An 18,261-nucleotide genomic window follows, 5' to 3' on the forward strand; every position below is an offset into this window, starting at 1 on the left:
ATTAATGGCTGTGTGTTAAGTTATTTTCAGAAGACAGTAAATCTACACTGCTATACAAGTTGTACACTGACTACTCTAAGTTATATCCAAGTTTCATTTCTATAGAGTTGTCCCATGAAAAGATATAATAAAATATTTGCAGAAATGTGAGGGGTGTACTCACTTTTGTGATACACTGTATATATAGTTTACTTTTATAATTATTATTCTTATATGCAATTATATGTTATTTTCTATGTATAGTATTCATATAGCTGTCATTTTGGTTCACTTTTGTAATTGGTCTTATTTATAATATTCTGATTATTATTATTATACTACTTGCTGCAATTATCTTAATAAAATACTTTCTACTGCACAATCTGTAGTTAATCTGTAGCATCTGTAGTTAATCTGTAGCATAAATCTACTATTTTTTCTATGAGGATGTGAAAGGAGAAGAAAACGGTAAATAAATAGTATCGTAGTGTTTCCGGGGCTATTCCGGCCCAGTTATGGGAGAGTCGGCGGAGATCTGGCACCCGGATTTGGGCCAGTGTATTTGGCCCGATTCTGGGCAGTCATTTAAAAAGAGTCAGAGCCGACACGGGCTGCCGGTGTTACCGGAGTGTTATTGCAAGGTTGTCTAAAGTTTTCAATAATTTAAAGGTTAGTACAAGGTTCCCTTAAGGTTTCAATAATTTTAAGGTTACGGGAACGTTAGGGGAACGTTCCCACAACTATAATGCACAACCAAACGGGAACGTTCTATTTCCGTAAAGAAAACTTTCCTGGGGAACCAAAGGGCAACCAAAATGATCTGTTCCCAGAACGTTCTGGGAACCAAAAACTAACGTTCCCGGAACGTTCTGGGAACCAAAAATTGTTGCTGGGTGTTCACTATGGAAGCACTTCTGTAAGTTGCTCTGGATAAAAGCATCTGCTAAATGCAGAAAATTTTAATGAAAATGACACTTATACACAAAAAATAACACAAATACAATAAAAAAAAAAACTTAAATACAATTATATGCAAAACAGTTATATAAAAATACAAAAAAACCTGCACTTTACCTTAACTTCTTTATGGTTTCCTTCTTAAACATGGAGATGCTTAATCTTGGAATACTGTATTCCTTAGCCAGTTCAGTAAGTGTGCATTCACATGAGCGCTTTTGCACTAGCTGTCATTATTTCCTATGGAGTGTGGCGGTGCACAAAGATTAACGTGACTTATTGTACTGAAACAACGAGTAAGGAATGTCATTAGTGGAGAGAACTTATGAGCAGTAATAATTAAGAGACGTTTGGTGTTCCTGTGTCTTTAATACATTGTCACATTAAGCTTTGTTTTTAACGATAAGCGTTTTAGATTCTCTCAAAAAATAGTTTTCTATGGTACAGAACCTTTTTATATTCATGATCCCACATCATGTACAATAGTACAACCTCAAATCAGAAAAGTTGGGACAGCATGGAAAATGCAAATAATAATTAAAAAAAAACAGTTTCTTACATTTACTTTGACTTTCATTTCATTGCAGACAGGATGAACCTGATATATTTCATGTTTTGTCTGGTCAACTTTATTTTATTTATTAATAAACATCCATTCCAGCATTTCAGGACTGCAACTCATGCAACACAGGCCTTACCACTCTGTAATGTTGCAATTTCTTTTCACCACACTTAAAAGACGTTTTGGCACCGAGGATACCAATCAATTTAGTGTTTCAGGTTTTATTTTGTCCCATTCTTCCTGCAAAGACATCTTAAGATGTCCAACAGTACGGGGTTGTCGCTGTTGCATTTTTTGTTTCAAAATTCTCCACACATTCTCTATTGGGGACAGGTCAGGACTGTAGGAAGGCCAGTCCAGTACCCGTACTCTATTCTTCTGCAGCCATGCCTTTGTAATATGTGCAGCATGTGGTTTTGCATTGTCTTGTTAAAAAATGCATGGACATCTCTGGAAAAGATGATGTCTTAAAGGCAGCATACAGTGGTGTTCAAAAAAATAGCAGTGATTTTAAAAAAGCGAATAAAGCACAAAATCATTATAATAACTTTTATTTCCATAAATGCAAACGCACTGAAAATACTACACTTTCAATTCTAAATCAAAACATTAACAAAATTTAGTCAGTTTGTGTCAATCCTTTACAGAAAATGAAGAAAAATGAATATTAGGCTGTTCAAAATAATAGCAGTGCCAGCATTTTTCTTTAAAAACTCAAAATATGTATCTATAACATGAAGAAATGTTTGAGGTTTCACTTTACTTTAAATTACTGAACTAATATTTAGTGGCATAACAATTGTTTCCGAGATCTGTGTTGCATGGAGTCAACCAACTTCTGGCACCTCTGAACAGGTATTCCAGTCCAGGATGATTAGACTACATTCCACAGTTCTTCTGCAATTTTGGGTTTTGCCTCAAAAAAACACGTTTCAGATACCAGAACACAAGTTCTCTATGGGATTGAAGTCAGGGGATTGGGCTGGCCACTCTATTACCTCAATCTTGTTTGTCTGTAACCAAGATGTTTTGGGTCATTGTCATGTTAAAACACCCATTTTAAGGACATTTCTTCTTCAACATAGGGCAACATGATCTCCTCAAGTATTCTGATATATTTAAACTGATCCATGATCCCTCGTATGCAATAAATAGGCGCAACACCATGGTATAAAAAACATCCCCATATCATTTTGTACCACCATGCTTTACTGTCTTCACAGTGAACTTTGGCTTGAATTCAGTGCTTGGGGGTCGTCTGACATACTGTCTACGGCCACTAGACCCAAATAGAACAATTTTGCTTTCACCAGTCCACAAAATGTTGAGCCATTTCTCTTTGGACCAGTCAATGTGTTCCTTGGCAAATGTTAACCCATTCAGGAAACGTCTTTTTCTTAACAACGGGACTTTGCAAGGAGTTCTTGCTGGTTATTTGGCTTCATTTAATCATCTTCTGTACTCACTGGTAAATTTAGATGTTCCTTGATCTTTCTGGAGGTGATCATTGACTGAGTATTTGCTATTTTGGCTAATCTTCGATCCAATTGAACAGTAGTTCCATGCTTTCTTCCGTATCTTTCAGGTTTTGGTTTTCACTTCAAGGCATTTGAGATCATTTTAGCTGAGCAGGCTATAATTTGCTGCACTTCTCTGTTTTTTCTCTCTACAATCAACTTTTTAATCAAAGTACGCTGTTCATCAGAACAATGTCTGGAACAACTCATTTTCCCCAGTATTTCAAAAGGAAATGTGCTATGACCAACCTGTGCAACATTTGCCACCCTCCTACATTAAATAAGGGCCAAAATTGACACCCGTTCTTCTGCAGAATGAATGACTTCACCAATTGAACTCCTCACTGCTATTATTTTGAACAACCCCCTTTCAATCAATGCTTCGATTACTCAGAATGAGTGGGATGCATGTCCTAATTGTTGGGTTTGTTTTGTTTTCATTACTCTACTACACTTTCAAGTCAATTTTTTGCTATGTAGAAATAGCATTTCTACTAAAAACAGTGATTTATCAGGTTAATGGTGTTGGACTGCTATTTTTTTTAACACTACTGTATGTTGCTCTGAGATCTCAATGTACTTTTCTGCATTAATTCTGCCAACACATAAGTGTAAATGACCTTTGCCAAGGTCACTGACACCGCCCCATACCATAACAGAACCTGGCTTTTGGATTTGTTGCTGATAACAGTCTGGATGGTCCTTTTCATCGTTGGTCCAGAACAATGCACATTTCCACTGTGTGATGGTCCATCCTAGATGCGTATGAGCCCAGAGAAGCCGACACAGCTTCTGAACATGGTTAACATAAGGCTTCGTTTTTGTACAGTAAAGTTTTAAGTGGCATTTGTGCTTCGTAGTATAGTGCTTGACAAAGGTTTGCCAAATAAATCCCTTGCCCATGTGGTTATATCAGCTATTGTTGAGTGGCGGTTCTTGATGCAGTGCCGTCTGAGGGATCGAAGATCACAGGCGTTCAGCTTAAGCTAGCGCCATTGGCCTTTCGTTGAATTTTTTAATGATATTATGCACTGTAGAGGGAGAAATATTCAAATCCCTTCTAATCTTTCTTTGAAGTACATTGTTTTTAAACATTTTAATTATTTTCTCACACATTTGTTGACAAACTGGAGATGCTATGGCAATCTTTGCTCATCAAAGACTCTTTCCTTCTCCTTTCTCCTTTCCTAGATGCTGCTTTTGTACCAAACCATGATTACAATCACCTGTTGACATCACCTGTTTGAAATGACATCATTTAGTTTTTTCACCTCATTACAAGCCCTAAATTACCCCCATCCCAAAATTTTTTTTGGAATGTGTTGCAGGCCTGACATGCATCCTGCATGTCAGGCCTGCAACACATTCCAAAAAAAAGGTATATTAACAAATGAAATGAAGTTGACCAGACAAAACATAAAATATCTTGGGTTCAAACTGTCTGCAATGAAATAAAGGTAATTAAATGTAATACCACATTTTTTAATTTGCATTTTCCTTACTGTCACAGCTTGTTTCTGATTTAGGGTTGTATGATATAAATTACTGGCTTTATGGAGTATATACTGGGGCAGTATACAATTTAAAACTATGCCCAAAATATGCACCCTCAGTGTTATTTTGTAGACAAACAGGCTGGTCGTCACTACAACAGCTTCTCCTACTGTAGCTCTATGTATGCCTCTAAATGGTGAAGAGAAGAGCCAGAAAGCTTTACAAATACTGTAGAAAGCATGCTCATCTGTGGTCCTCCTTGACCAGCATTGAAATTATGGATTTTATAGCCATGTTTAAAGGGTTGGCAAGAAAAACACAAGTGTAACATAGACATTTATTGCACAATATTCCCATAAAATTGGGAAAGAATAAAAGGGTAATGGTCATGATGAAAGATATGTACCAGAGCATGGTGAAAAACTCAGCAATATATACAATATACATCAACCAAGACATGCTGGGCTAAATAATTTAAGTGTGATCATATAGAAAGTAACAATTTGATATAAATATACATTCAAAAAGACAAAATTGAAAGAATTTTCTAATGCAACAATAAACATATTTCTAGGTCTTGCATCTTTTTACTATTTACTATTTTAACCTGTAAAATAACATATACAAAGCAATTGCTCTTTCCAGGTTACACGTCCATTAAGACTCAGATGCACAGCATTGCTTCAAGACAGAAATGTTACTAAATATTACACACCAGGTGATTCAAAGAAGTAAAAAATTAATACATGTATTAATACTTTTATAAAATTGATTCCTTTTCTATGGTCAATGAGATCATACTTGTTTGATGTTTTTTGCATGCCAAGCACGACCAGACAAAGTATGTTGGCCATTTTATGTCCTCTGCAGTAAACAGTATGGTGGCCACATAGCTGTAAGAAAAAGTCATTTCTTTATGCTATATAAGTAGAATGTAAAAATCCTTTTAAACAGCGTATATATATATATATACACAGACATTACGTAAAAACACTTATTAGCTACACTAATCATTCGCAATTGTTTGAGGTAGTGCTGTTAGACTTTCTCCACCTCTTTCTCTGTCTGCTATAACATTTTAGTGAGAATAATTACCATAGTGTAAACAAATATAAAATTGTTGATTGAGCATTTAATATTGAATATGAGCTTATAGATATAATTTATCATACCCACATTGCAAACCTCATTTAATTTTCACACTATCCATTCAAAAGTCATAATTGAGTTTCTTTTATGCCAGGACAATCACCCAAAACAAATATAGCCTCTTTATAAAAATACAATCAACGTAGTCTTAAAAAATGGATGCCTCATTTTAACGATTTAACATTTTCTTCATTCAACAAAAGAGTCAAACTGTGCAGCACACTGACTTCAGGTAGGTTGCCTGAAGATTCACTTAAAATCTTAAGTCTTTGAATCTCAATGACTCTTTATACATCTGGACTGTCAAGATTTTTTAATCCAGTGGCTTAACTGCCCCTGCCAGAAGAGCACTGGAAAAATGTCCATATATCTTCCATTGTCCTCTACAGCAAAATCTGGGCCACATATGGAGAGTGTGTGCTTGCAATAGCTGCTAAGAGGGGCAAATCACTGGACTCGATCCTGTGAGAAGGAATAACCATAAACAGTAAGCATCAGAAATAAAACAATAAGGCTGTTTTAGACAGGAAATATAAAATACAGTCAAACCTTCTCCACGTTTTATTACTTTACAGACTTCTTCTATAATGGACTGAGTTCATTTTTTGTCACAAACAATTACACAAAATAGTCCACAATGACAAAGTGAAAGCAGGTTTTAGACATTTGTGCTAATTTATTAAAAATCCAAAGGTAAAATATAATTTGTACACAAGTGTGCACACCCTTTGATATGACACCCAAAGGTGAGTTGAGGTGCATTTAGTTTTCACTGATACTGCTTGAGATGTTTCTACAATTTAATTGAAGTCCATCTGTGGTAAATTTAATTGATTGGACATGATTGGGAATTGCCAACACCTGCCTATATAAGCTCCCACAGTTGACCGTGGATATCAGAGCAAACTCCAAGCCATGGGGTCAAAGGAATTATCTTCAGATTTCAGAAACAGGATTGTGTCAAAGCATAGATCTGGAGAAGGGTACAGAAAAATTGCTGCAGCTTTACACATCTCAAAGAGCACAGTGGCCACCATCATTCGTAAATGGAAGAAATTTGGAACCACCAAAAATCTTCCTAGACCTGGCCGCCCCGCCAAACTGAGTGATCGGGGAAGACAGGCTTTGGCCAGGGAGGTGAGCAGGAACCAGAAGGTCACTGACAGAACTCCAGTGTATCCTTGTGGAGATGGGAGAACCTATCAGAAGATCAACCATCCAGGCAGCACTCCACAAATCACGCCTTTATGGTAGAGTGGCCAAGCGGAAGCCACTCTTTAGTAAAAGGCACATGACATCTCGCTTGGAGTTTGCCAAAAGACACCTAGGGGACTCTCAAACCACGAGAAACAAGATTCTCTGGTCTGATGAAAATAAAATTGAACTTTTTGGCCTGAATACCAAGCGTCAGATCTGGAGGAAACCAGGCACCACTCATCACCTGGCTAATGCCATCCCTACAATGAAGCAGCAGGACTGGGGCGACTAGTCCTGATAGATAAAAAGATGAATGCAGTTAAGTACATCAAGATCCTTGAAGAAAACCTGCTCTGGACCTCAGACTGGGGTGAAGGTTTATCTTTTAACATGACAACAACCCGAAGCACACAGCCAAGAGAACAAAGGAGTGGCTGTGAATGTCCGTAAGTGGCCCAGCCAAAGCCCAGACCTGAAACAAATCGAACATCTGTGGAAGGAGCTGAAAATGGCTGTGTACCGACGCTCCCCATCCAACCTGACGGAGCTTGCAAGAAAATGCCAAGAGGAATGGGCAAAAATGCCCAAAACAAGTGTGCCAAGCTCGTAGCTTCTTTCCCAAGACGTCTTTGAAGCTGTAATTGCTGCCAAAGGTGCATTAACCAAGTATTAGGCTAGGGGTGTGGAGAGATATGTAACCCCTAAATAAACCATTTTTGTCAGTAAAATAAAATTGCATATATTCTAAACCCTGTTTTTACTTCGTAATTATTGGTGATTGTGTGTAGATGTTTGAGGCAAAAAAAGAACTCTATTATAGAATGAGTCTGTAACATCATAAAACGTGGAGAAGATGAAAGCCTTACCCTAGAACCATGCCCAGCTCTTTGACATGCACTCTGGTCTGTCCTTTAAGATACTCTGCAAGCATTTTACTCTTGAAGTAGAGCTCCTGAAGTCGATCCTCTAAGTGCATTATGCACTGAAAGCAAAGAGAGTAGAAGGAAATTGTTAAGAAAATAATCCACTGTTATATATTTTAGAAGTTGGTTAGTCGACGGGTTGTTTAAATGACTGAAGTTTGACTGAAGTTTTGTATAAATGTCCCCACACAAACTACACTAACAAATTTTTTTAGTGTTGTGTAGGACCTGCAAACTATCACCTAATAACCTGTCTGTCATAAAATAACATGGACTGTTTAGACAAATCATTAACAGCCTTTCTAATAAATGACTACTACCTTTAGAGTTTGATGACAATAATGCTATGACAAATATAACTAATAATAAAAGCCAAACTCAGTCACAGACAATTTTGTATCTACAATTAGCCTGACTGTATGTCTTTGGACTGTGGGAGAAAACTGGAGCTCCCGGAGGAAACCTGTGCAGACACGGGGAGAACATGCAAACTCAGGACCAAGCCTCTCCACCTAGGAATCAAACCCAGGACCTTTTTGCTGTGAGGTGACAGTGCTACCCACAGAGCCACCATGCCACCAAGCTAAGCTTGAATAAAACCATATGTTACAAGTTAATAAAAGAATAAAGCAATATTGTTTAACACATCTGTGTTTAATCTAAACATTTTTTCAACAATGTAGTCCAACAGATTGATTGTTGTTATGCAACAAACTAACACTAAAGCAGTAGTCGGTCATGTAAAACTAAGATGACATCTGGGCTAATCCTAATCCTAAATTTATATATTTCCTTTCTTTTTAAAAGTACTTAATAGAAAGGGTCTAAACTACAAAAGGTAACAAGCCACAACAAAATCAAGAAGCACCACTAAAAAATATTAAATAAAAATGCTATTAAGTGAAAAATAAGTTATAGAGTACATTTTGAGTATTCAGACTCTTGTCTTTTTGCATCCAGGTAAGAAGGGTCTTGATCAGGGAGGTAAGAAAGAACCTTACTGTCACTCTAAAAGAACACAAGTCAAGAGATGGAAGAGCCATTTGCTAAACAACATGTAAAAGACTCTTGTTGACAACTGATCTCTAGACATTGTCTTTGGAAAAACGAGCGCTGCAGAAGCATCATGCTATGGAGGTGCTTTTCAGTAACAGGAACACTGAATGTCCTTGAGTGGCCCAGCCAAATCCTATCATTATGGGTGATTTTAGGTGATGGCTATTATAACCATTCAGTATTGAATCCAAAACACAAAGTGTGCAAAACCTCAAGTGTTCTGAATTATTTCTGAATCCACAGTAGCTTACAGATGTAAAACTGCACAGTCTGAGTTATTATGCAGTTAAAAAGAATAAAGGCTGTTGGGTGCTGTTAAACAGGTCTAACAAATTAAGGATGGATTTGTCAGTATAGCATATTTATGTTGGCCAAAACTGGGAGAACCAGGATGTAGATTAATATAAGGTGTGGTTAAACCAGTATAATTAGAACATTATCTAACTGGTCATGGGGTTGAAACTACTAGTTGTATAAACTGTAAAACTTTGTGTCCTTTTTATTTATCATTAGTGTTTATGATTGACTCTGTGCACATATAAACAGCTTTCAAAGGACAAATGAATTAGAAGCTGCTGGAGCATGGGTGACACTTTCCACAGTCAAGCCAGCTTTACATTGCCATGGCTGTTTTTTGGCTGGTTGAAGAAAAGCTGATATTTGACCTAAACAGCTGCCTAGTGAGTTAACTGTGATTGAATTAACGGTCAAAGCATTTCTGGAACTGGTAGCTAAATTAAAGCAAGAGCGCTAGCAAAGAGAGAATAGATGAAGGAAAGATGGGGGGTGCAGGTGTTTCACTCACAAAGTTGGGGGACATGTTAAGACGGTAAAGCTGGTATGTGGAGTTCAACAGGCTGGACACAATGTTTGAAACAAGCACTTCTTGGCCGAGCTTGTTCTCTGTGGCACGTCTCTGGCTGCTGGCTACCTGCACCGTCCACCTGTCTGTATCTGCGATAATGCAGACTGACTCAGCAATAGGCTCATCCAACACAGGATGCTGTAAGATAAAGAAAAGACATGTTTTATAATAATCAACATATAAACCCAACACAAGATGGGGCAAGTCATGATAAACCATTAAAGACAAGTAAATGATTGTTTTATCTTATTAACTTAATTTTTGTAATTATACACACATTGCTCATTTGATGCCAGCAGAAAAAAAAGTTCAAAAGATGGGGGAACATTTGGGCATTTTGGAGCAACACATGCTACCATCTTTTTTAGCAAGTCGTCATTTATTTTTTACTGTTAATATTTTTGATTACAGCATTATTTGTGGTAAAACTTGATCAGCTCCAAGAGAATTGAAAATTGTCACAATAATTGAAAAAGCAAGACTTAAAACATTTTATGTTTATGCTTGTTATTAAGTATAATGTTGAAGTCATACAGTTGTAACCACCAAATCACTCAATAACAATAAAAACAAGTGTTTTCAAAGTTTTTTGAAAATGTAAAAAAAAAAATCAAAAAATTTAATCTTTTATTCACAGTATTTCTTTGCTGTGGCACTCCAAATTGTATATTGAATGCTACTGAATGCTTTAAAAAAGCTTGAGAAGTGTCTACAACTTCATTCAAGTCCACTTGATACAATTTGAACCTTGGTTTAAAAGGACCCACCATTTACACTACATTGTCAAAACAAAGCCATGAAGTTCAAGAAACAGTCAGTGGATCTAACTGAAACAAAACATAGATCAGAGAAAGAATATTAAACCATATTAAAGGCTTTGACTTTTTTCATGACAACATTGGCCCTAACACTTTAGAAACAGCACACACACATGGCAAAACCGTGAACATTAGCACTGGCTGTCCAGCCATATTGGGCATTCTGGCAAGAAGGGTTTTGGTCAGGAAAGCAATAACCCAATGGTGACTAAAAGAGCTCCAAAAATACTGTGCAGAGATGGAAAAACCTGTTACATTGACAATTATCGTTGCAGCACTCCAAAAAAAATAAAACCTTTAAGACAGAGTGGCAAGAATGAACACACTGTTAAGTAAAAGGCTTAAGACAGCCTGATTGAAGTTTGTTTAACAGCATATAAAGGACTCTGGTAACAAGCAAAAAAGGTTCTCTGATCTGATGAGAGGAAAACTAAACTGTTTGGGCAGAAAAACAAGCACTATGTCTGCCAAAAAACAGGTACTGCAGATCACCTGATATCCTATCTATAGTAATAAATGGTAGTGGCAGCACCAAGAGATGAATAAATGCTGCCAAATACAAATGAAGAATTGAATAAACTGACCAAATAAAAAAAAAAAAAAAAAAAAAAAAAAATAATAATAATAATAACTTTGGTTCTAACAGGGTTTCAGCAGATTTGTGTTCTTGTACTGGTGTCTACTTAAACTAGAGTAAGGTAATGTTTACTATGGAAGTCTGCTAAATGCAGAAGTTGTAGAGACATATCCAAGAAGACCTCGAGCTATAGCTGCTGTCAAATGAGTTTCTACAAATTACTGAATAAAGTCTTATACATTTGTAATATCAGATCAGTTTTTGCCTTTGGAATACTTTGAGAATGCACGGTACATGTGTCAATATGTTATTTATGTTTTACCATATACTACTTATTTAAATGTCGCAACATATGTTTACATTTTTTTTTATTAATAAAACACTTCTATTAAAGCAGGCTTTTAATGTTCTGTTAAAAATGTAAGTTTAACACCAACAAAAAAATTCAAGAAGCCTAGGCAATGAACTTAATAGGTGTAGTCACCAATCCGACACTGTTTGCTTGCTGTTTCTTTAGCTCCTGTAAGCTTGTCAGGAAAGTAAGACATTGGGGTGTGTTCGAAAACCTAGGGAGCTACCTTGCTGTCTTACTGTCTACATAGGCAGCCGCCTCAGTAGAGAGAATTTTATTTGAGGCAGGTTATTCGAACGGTACAAGTTTATACAAGTTAAAAATCAGTTATATTTTATTTACGTTAATTACGTTAATTTACGAAAATAACTCCCTTCGTTTGTCCGCACAGTCAGCCATGTTTATTTTTCTGTGAAAGAAGAGCACCCGACCCGCAATGAATGCTGGGATTGCCTTGATCACTGAGGCAGCGTCGGATGCTCACTTGTTCTTGAGTCAAAATACCATTGAAATGTTAAGATGCCTTAGTAGTGAGGATATTAAGGCATCTAGGATTTCGAACAGCCTCCTTCTCGGGAGCGCGCACAGGATGACGTAAAATGCTGCCTATGTAGAGAGCTCCCTAGCTTTTCGAACACACCCATTAAAGCCAGTAATAAAATAATTCACCTGAACTGCATGGGCCAAATCAGATGCAAGACTGTGTCTCAGCTTGCTGTCATTGGGAACTCCATGTAGAACAAAGTCAGGGACGTAAGTAGGACAGTAGCCACCAAACAGTGATCTTCCAAAGTTTGCAATGCTTGGTTTAGAGTAATTTTCAACCAAATCCACCCTGTCAAAACAAAGCAAACAAAAAAAAAAACAATGAACAAACATTCACTTAAATTATGTTTAATGACTTAAAATGGCATTTTAACTGCTGGGAACAATAGGAAGAATGTTTGATGTCCTGGATCGTTTTGGGTTGGGAAGAAACTTTATTAAGTGGGTGCAGATTCTTTATTCTTCCCCCAAGGCCTGCGTTCATTCCCATCACAGCGGGGTACCAGGCAAGGGTGTCCCCTCTCCCCTCTAATTTTCGCACTTGTGCTAGAGCCCCTGGCAGTAACTATCCTGGATCGATTCGATTCCGATTCACAAGGTCCCGATTCGATCTTCGATTTTCGATTCAATTTCGATTCAACACATTTAGGCATATTTGAGTTACATTAACAGGTTTTGTTTAAATATGTACAGATGTTCAGAGAATGAATGTGATAATTGTACAAAAAAACACTCATTATTAAAAATATTTGTGTATTTTGTTTACATAAATAATTAATCCAAAACAGTAACATTCATTTTTTATTATTATTTTATATATCTGACCCGCTACAACATTGTAAATGTAATGTAAACATACACCTGGCTGTTGAACAGCTTATGCCAAGTTTACACTACACGACACTGATTAACACCTGGTCGCTGTAATGTTCACACTACACGACTGATCGGCGATGGGGGGTTTTACACTACACCATCTATCACCAGGGGGAATCACAGGCGAGCTTCTCTGGTCTCCAAAACTACGTTTTGTCACGAAAACACACGTGAGAAGTGATGAAAGGTTTAATGATACCACGTCCAAACATGCACATCAACAAGTAGCGAGCGATCAAAGTTTGTGCGCTGATGAAATAAATGAATCTGAGTGGATTTGGCAACATGAGCAGCATGAATCGTTCTGTAGTGAGTTGGAGGTTAATAAATATTTTGTTTTGTAGAGAACGATCAGGTCAGAAATACTGTAAAACTCACGTGTGCTGATGTATTCTGATAGAAACTATATTGCTCTCCACCTGTTTCCAACCTCTCCCCTGTGTTTCCCCTCGCTGTTTCTCACATTGATTGAGAGCCGAGTTTTGATCGCAGAGCGAACACCGAGTTCCTCCCGAATCCAGCACCGACCCGTCGCCAGAGCGAAAATCAGAACAAAAAGTTGTGTAGTGGTCATAACTTGAGCTTCTGCCATGCTAAACTGATGTGCAGGTCAGATCTCGTTACATGAAAAAACACTGGCTGGTCACGCGAAATTAAAGGGGGTAACAGATTTCCGTGTGCACCGTAAAAAGGGGCGTATTTAAAATATCGATCTCGCGTTTATATGAATCGATATCGGATCGTTCAAATAAAGATCGATTCGAATCGAAAAATCGATTTTATAAACCCACCCCTACTTTATATGCTGATGATATTCTCCTGTTTCTTACAAACCCAGAGGTTTTAGTCCCAGCTCTCCTGTCCGTCATAGATTCATTCAGTGTGATCTCAGGTTACAAAATCAATTATAGTAAATCAGAAGCCTATGGGAAATTTTCCCAATATTAATTAGCTTGCAACCTTCCCGTGTAAATGGTCCGCATCGGGTTTTCTTATTTGGGGATAAGGGTGTCAACAAATTTGCAGAATTTATGGAAACCTATTTTACCCCTATAATTCGGTCACTTAAAGGTGATTTGGATCGTTGGAATGACCTGCTCATCATGGATGGGGAGAATTAGTCTGATCAAAATAAATGTTCTTCCTAGGATCCTCTACCCTATGCCAATGCTACCGCTTTGGTTATATAGGAAAACGTTAACTGATCTAGAAAGAGCATTTATAAGGTTTATCTGGCACAGCAAAAAACCTAGGTTAAAAATTTTAGTTCTTCAGCTACCAGCAAAGCAGGGGGATCTAGCTGTACCAAATCTAAGGTTTTATAATTGGGCATGCCATATGCGTTTGGTTTGAGAATGGTTACAGTGTCATTTATGCTCAGAGCCCTGTGTGGATGAGTGGTGTGTCATCTTTTTCTTTATTAAGAAACATACAGTACCTCAGATTAGAGACTCCCTGAACTTAGCATCCCATACAAAATCCCATTTTATTTAGTACTTTTAGCATTTGGCGAGAAATCATAAAGTATATGGGAGAAGGTAATCATTTGCGGGCACTAACACCGCTAATTAGAAATGATGATTTTCCACCTTTTGTCTAAAATAGCATGTTTGACTACTGGTATGACAGAGGAGTAAAAGTGATCGGAGATCAGAAAAATGCTTTAATGTCCAAATTCAGCAACAATTTGACATTCCTCAGCAGCAGTTTTTTTGCTACATTCTTATTCAACTAGAATAAGTAAGGACCCAGGATTTTTTATATTAAATCTGCCCACCAAAGATATTAGTATGAAGAAGTTACGTGAAAAGTTATTGCTGCTTGCTAGAAAGTGTATTCTGAAGGAGTGGGTAAGAGATAAACCCCCAACAGTAACACAGTGGTACAGGGATATTTTCAGAGTTTTACCCCTAGAGAGATTAACAGCAAGGTTGAGAGGAAACGACAGTCACTTTGATAAGATCTGGTCCCCATTACTGACTGACTTACCTCACAGCTTGAGGGAGATTATCTTTAAGGCTGAAAATGTTTTTAAGTGGTGTCATCTCTTGCAGACACAGTGAAATAGAATTGTCCTTCTTTTGTTTTTGTCAGGTATCAGGTAAAGTGAATGTCTATGCTTGTATGTTCAATTTTTATGTTTTTTTCTTTTTATAATTAACTTTGTTGGGTCTCTAGGTTATTAGCGAGGGACTTGATAATTGCATTTTAGGGTGGGTTGGGGTTAAATACAATAGTCAGTTTACAATTTTTGATGTTATGCATGTTACATAGTGGTAAGTAAAAAGCACTGTACTTTATTTTTGTTTTTTATTTATTTATATATTATTTGTTCCTTTTCTGCATTTTACAGTTATCTTTTGATTACTGTGTGTGTAATTCATGGCCTTTGTTGTTTGCAAAATTAATACAATTTATATATTTTTTTTAAATGTATGGCGAATCATGAAGAGGAGAATCAGACATCAGTGAACACGGACTGTTGAGCAGCTCAAGCCTTGTATACAATAAGAATGTGCAAATTATCCACTTGCAAAACTGCAACAATTTGTATCACAACAATAATTTTTTAAACAATCAAAAATTATAATTAAAAGAAAAAGTGATGTGACCCAGTGGGTAACATGGCTCTGTCCTTTTTTAAGTGTTTTGTTGCAAACATCAATTTCTAAATTTGTTTATAGTGAAAACACTGAAAATCTTTTCTTTGTCCTGTTGCCTGTAAAATAAAGGTTTAAGTGAAATAAATTAGTTTATCTTTAACAGTAGATTTCAGTTTTCTTGCATTTTAGAAAGTAGCCCAACTTTTGGAAATGGGGTTTGAAAAGTTAATAGAATGCCAATTATAGAATTTGCATAAATTATAAAATTCAGGTGTATAAATATAAAATAATATTAAAATTATATAAAAAATATTAAAACATATATTTGTGGCAACAGTTTAAAGACCCTTTTGTGTTCCAGCACAACATGCTTCTGAGCACAAAGCAAGGTCCATAAAGAGATGGTTTGAGTAGTTTGGTGTGGAGGAACCTCCGAGGCTTGCACAAATCTCTGACCTCAATCCCACTGAAATTTTTTAAAACTAATTAGGTCATATGCAAACATCAGTGCCTCGTAAATAAGAGGGTATTTCCTTGAATGATTTCCATGTAAGATTCACTTGTATTTACTTACCCAGGAAAGGACACCTCCAGTTCCTCTTGCCATTCACTTTGTTCTTCACTAAAGGATTGTGCATCTTGCTCCTGTTTGGTAAGGTCCTGCCCTGCATCCTCACTTTCACTGTCTCCCAGTGCGCTGTCCGAGCTCTCATTACGTGGAATCTCCCACTCATTTAGCAAAGGTGCCTTTTTCAACTCTCCCTCCTCTCCTTGGTACGGTAAATGAAGTGAAATCCCAATGCCTTTGTCCTGCTCATCAGAACAATTTGTACAGCCACCTGTGGTGGCAATGTTTTTGCTACACTGGCACTGCTCACTTTCCCTTTGCTCACAAACCTTTGTCCGACTAAACTGAGTCTCTTGCACTTTTTGAAGTTTTTCAGCACCAATCTTAGTCATGGGCAACACCATATCGGAGACGTCATCGATAGTCCGTGTTTCCACAGGGTTACTCTCATTAAAATACTCATCAAAAAGGTCAATGCTCGTCTCTTGGTCCCCAGGGTTAAAACAAGAAGGACTTCTAGTGATGTTCACTAAGGTTGCAGCTTTCTTGTTCTCGATTTGGTCCAGTAACGGTGGTTTAGGCAGCTCACTGCAACACTGCTGCTTTTGTTTCTCCGAAAAAGGCATCTTGTGCTTCCTAATCTCATCTTCAACCTTGCACCGCTGGCTTTCCGTGTCTGATTCTGGTGACATTGACTCACCAATAAGGAAAGTTACTTTGCTGGTCTCCTCTTCCTCACCCAGAAGAATTGACATGATCTTATCAGGTGGTTTCTTCTCCAGCGGGATCCCCGGAGACCGAATAATCTTTATTGGCAAACTGCTTGGCTCCACAACAGAATCACGCCTCTCTAACTGTTCTTGTGCATTTAACAAAGGGGCACTTTTTATGTGTGAGGTGGTGCCCACATTTACCAGAGTCTCTGTTAACGGGTTAACTAATGGCTTGCCAGCTTCCTGGCAAATCTGATCATCATTCAGATCCTCAGCCTTGATGACTGGTACAACATGCTTTGTGTGCTGCTGCTCCTCCTCCATACCTGTAATGTCTGTTTCACTTCCCTCCTGGTTGTGTTTATGCACAGTAACAAGCACGTATTCAGACTCCTCAACCTCTCCACGGCGCAGTGAGGTAGTAATAAGTGTACCAGGCACATCAATAGCCTCTTCATCTGGCTCATCAGTGCCGTTCCCACTTGTGGTTGTCTCCAGCAGTTCAGAGCAGCGGATGAAATAGGTGAGAACATAGAGGAGCCGCTGAACGAACTCCTGGCGCCGTCCAACTACCACTGTACGTGAAAGCCGCACCGGAGAGCCGATTGCACCATATAAATCACCTAAAAAGAATGAAGACAGATGTTGTCATTAGGAATAACTTATTGTTTTCACTTTTAAGCCTGTCAAATTAATATAGAGGGGGAAAAAAATCAACTATCATGTATCTTATTAAAATAGTTTGCCATGAAAAACCATTTAAAGTATCAGCAGTGGTGTGCAGTCACCTGCAGAAGGGGCCACCTGCAGTCACCTGGTGTGCAGAAGGGGCCATCCCCAAACTGTTCCCACAAAGTTGGGAGCAGGAAATTGTCCAAAATCTCTTGGTAAGCTGAAGCATTAAGAGTTTTTCACTGAAACTAGGGGGCCGAGCCCAACTCCTAAAAAACAGCCCCACGCCATAATCCCCCCTTCACCAAACTTTACACTTAGCACAATGCAGTCAGACAAGTACCGTTCTCCTGGCAACCGCCAAACCCAGACTCATGAAGTGTGATTCGTCACTCCAGAGAACACATCTCCACTGCTCTAGAGTCAAGTGGCGGCGTGCTTTACACCACTGCATCAGACACTTTGCATTGCGCTTGGTGATGCAAGGCTTGAATGCAGCTGCTCGGCCATGGAAACCCATTCCATGAAGCTCTTTACGCACTGTTCTTGAGCTAATCTAAAGGCCACATGAAGTTTGGAGGTCTGTAGCAATTGACTCTGCATAAAGTTGGCGACCTCTGCACACTATGCACCTCAGCATCCGCTGACCCCGCTCTGTCATATTACATGGCTACCACTACGTGGCTGAGTTGCTGTCATTCCCAATTGCTTCCACTTTGTTATAATACCGCTGACAGTTGACTGTGGAACATTTAGTAGAGAGGAAATTTCACGACTGGACTTGTTGCAAAGGTGGAATCCTATCACGGTGCCACAATGGAATTCATTGAGCTCCTG

At 38.0% G+C, this 18,261-nt stretch overlaps 1 protein-coding gene across 2 annotated transcripts in view; it reads right to left on the reverse strand.

Annotated features, from left to right (window-relative positions):
* Window positions 1-4,832: 4,832 nt before the first annotated feature.
* Window positions 4,833-18,261, reverse strand: part of fnip1 (folliculin interacting protein 1) — a 53,805-nt gene continuing 40,376 nt past the window's right edge. For both annotated transcript variants that reach the window (XM_063011416.1, XM_063011414.1), the window contains 5 exons: window positions 16,046-17,375; window positions 12,116-12,281; window positions 9,640-9,837; window positions 7,722-7,837; window positions 4,833-6,120 (listed from right to left, as the gene is read on the reverse strand). In XM_063011416.1, coding sequence (XP_062867486.1) covers window positions 6,042-6,120; window positions 7,722-7,837; window positions 9,640-9,837; window positions 12,116-12,281; window positions 16,046-17,375 — 1,889 coding nt within the window. In that variant the 3' untranslated portion in view covers window positions 4,833-6,041. The remainder of the gene's footprint in view (window positions 6,121-7,721; window positions 7,838-9,639; window positions 9,838-12,115; window positions 12,282-16,045; window positions 17,376-18,261) is intronic.

Source organism: Trichomycterus rosablanca, chromosome 16 (assembly GCF_030014385.1).
Source record: "Trichomycterus rosablanca isolate fTriRos1 chromosome 16, fTriRos1.hap1, whole genome shotgun sequence".
Lineage (NCBI taxonomy): Eukaryota > Metazoa > Chordata > Actinopteri > Siluriformes > Trichomycteridae > Trichomycterus > Trichomycterus rosablanca.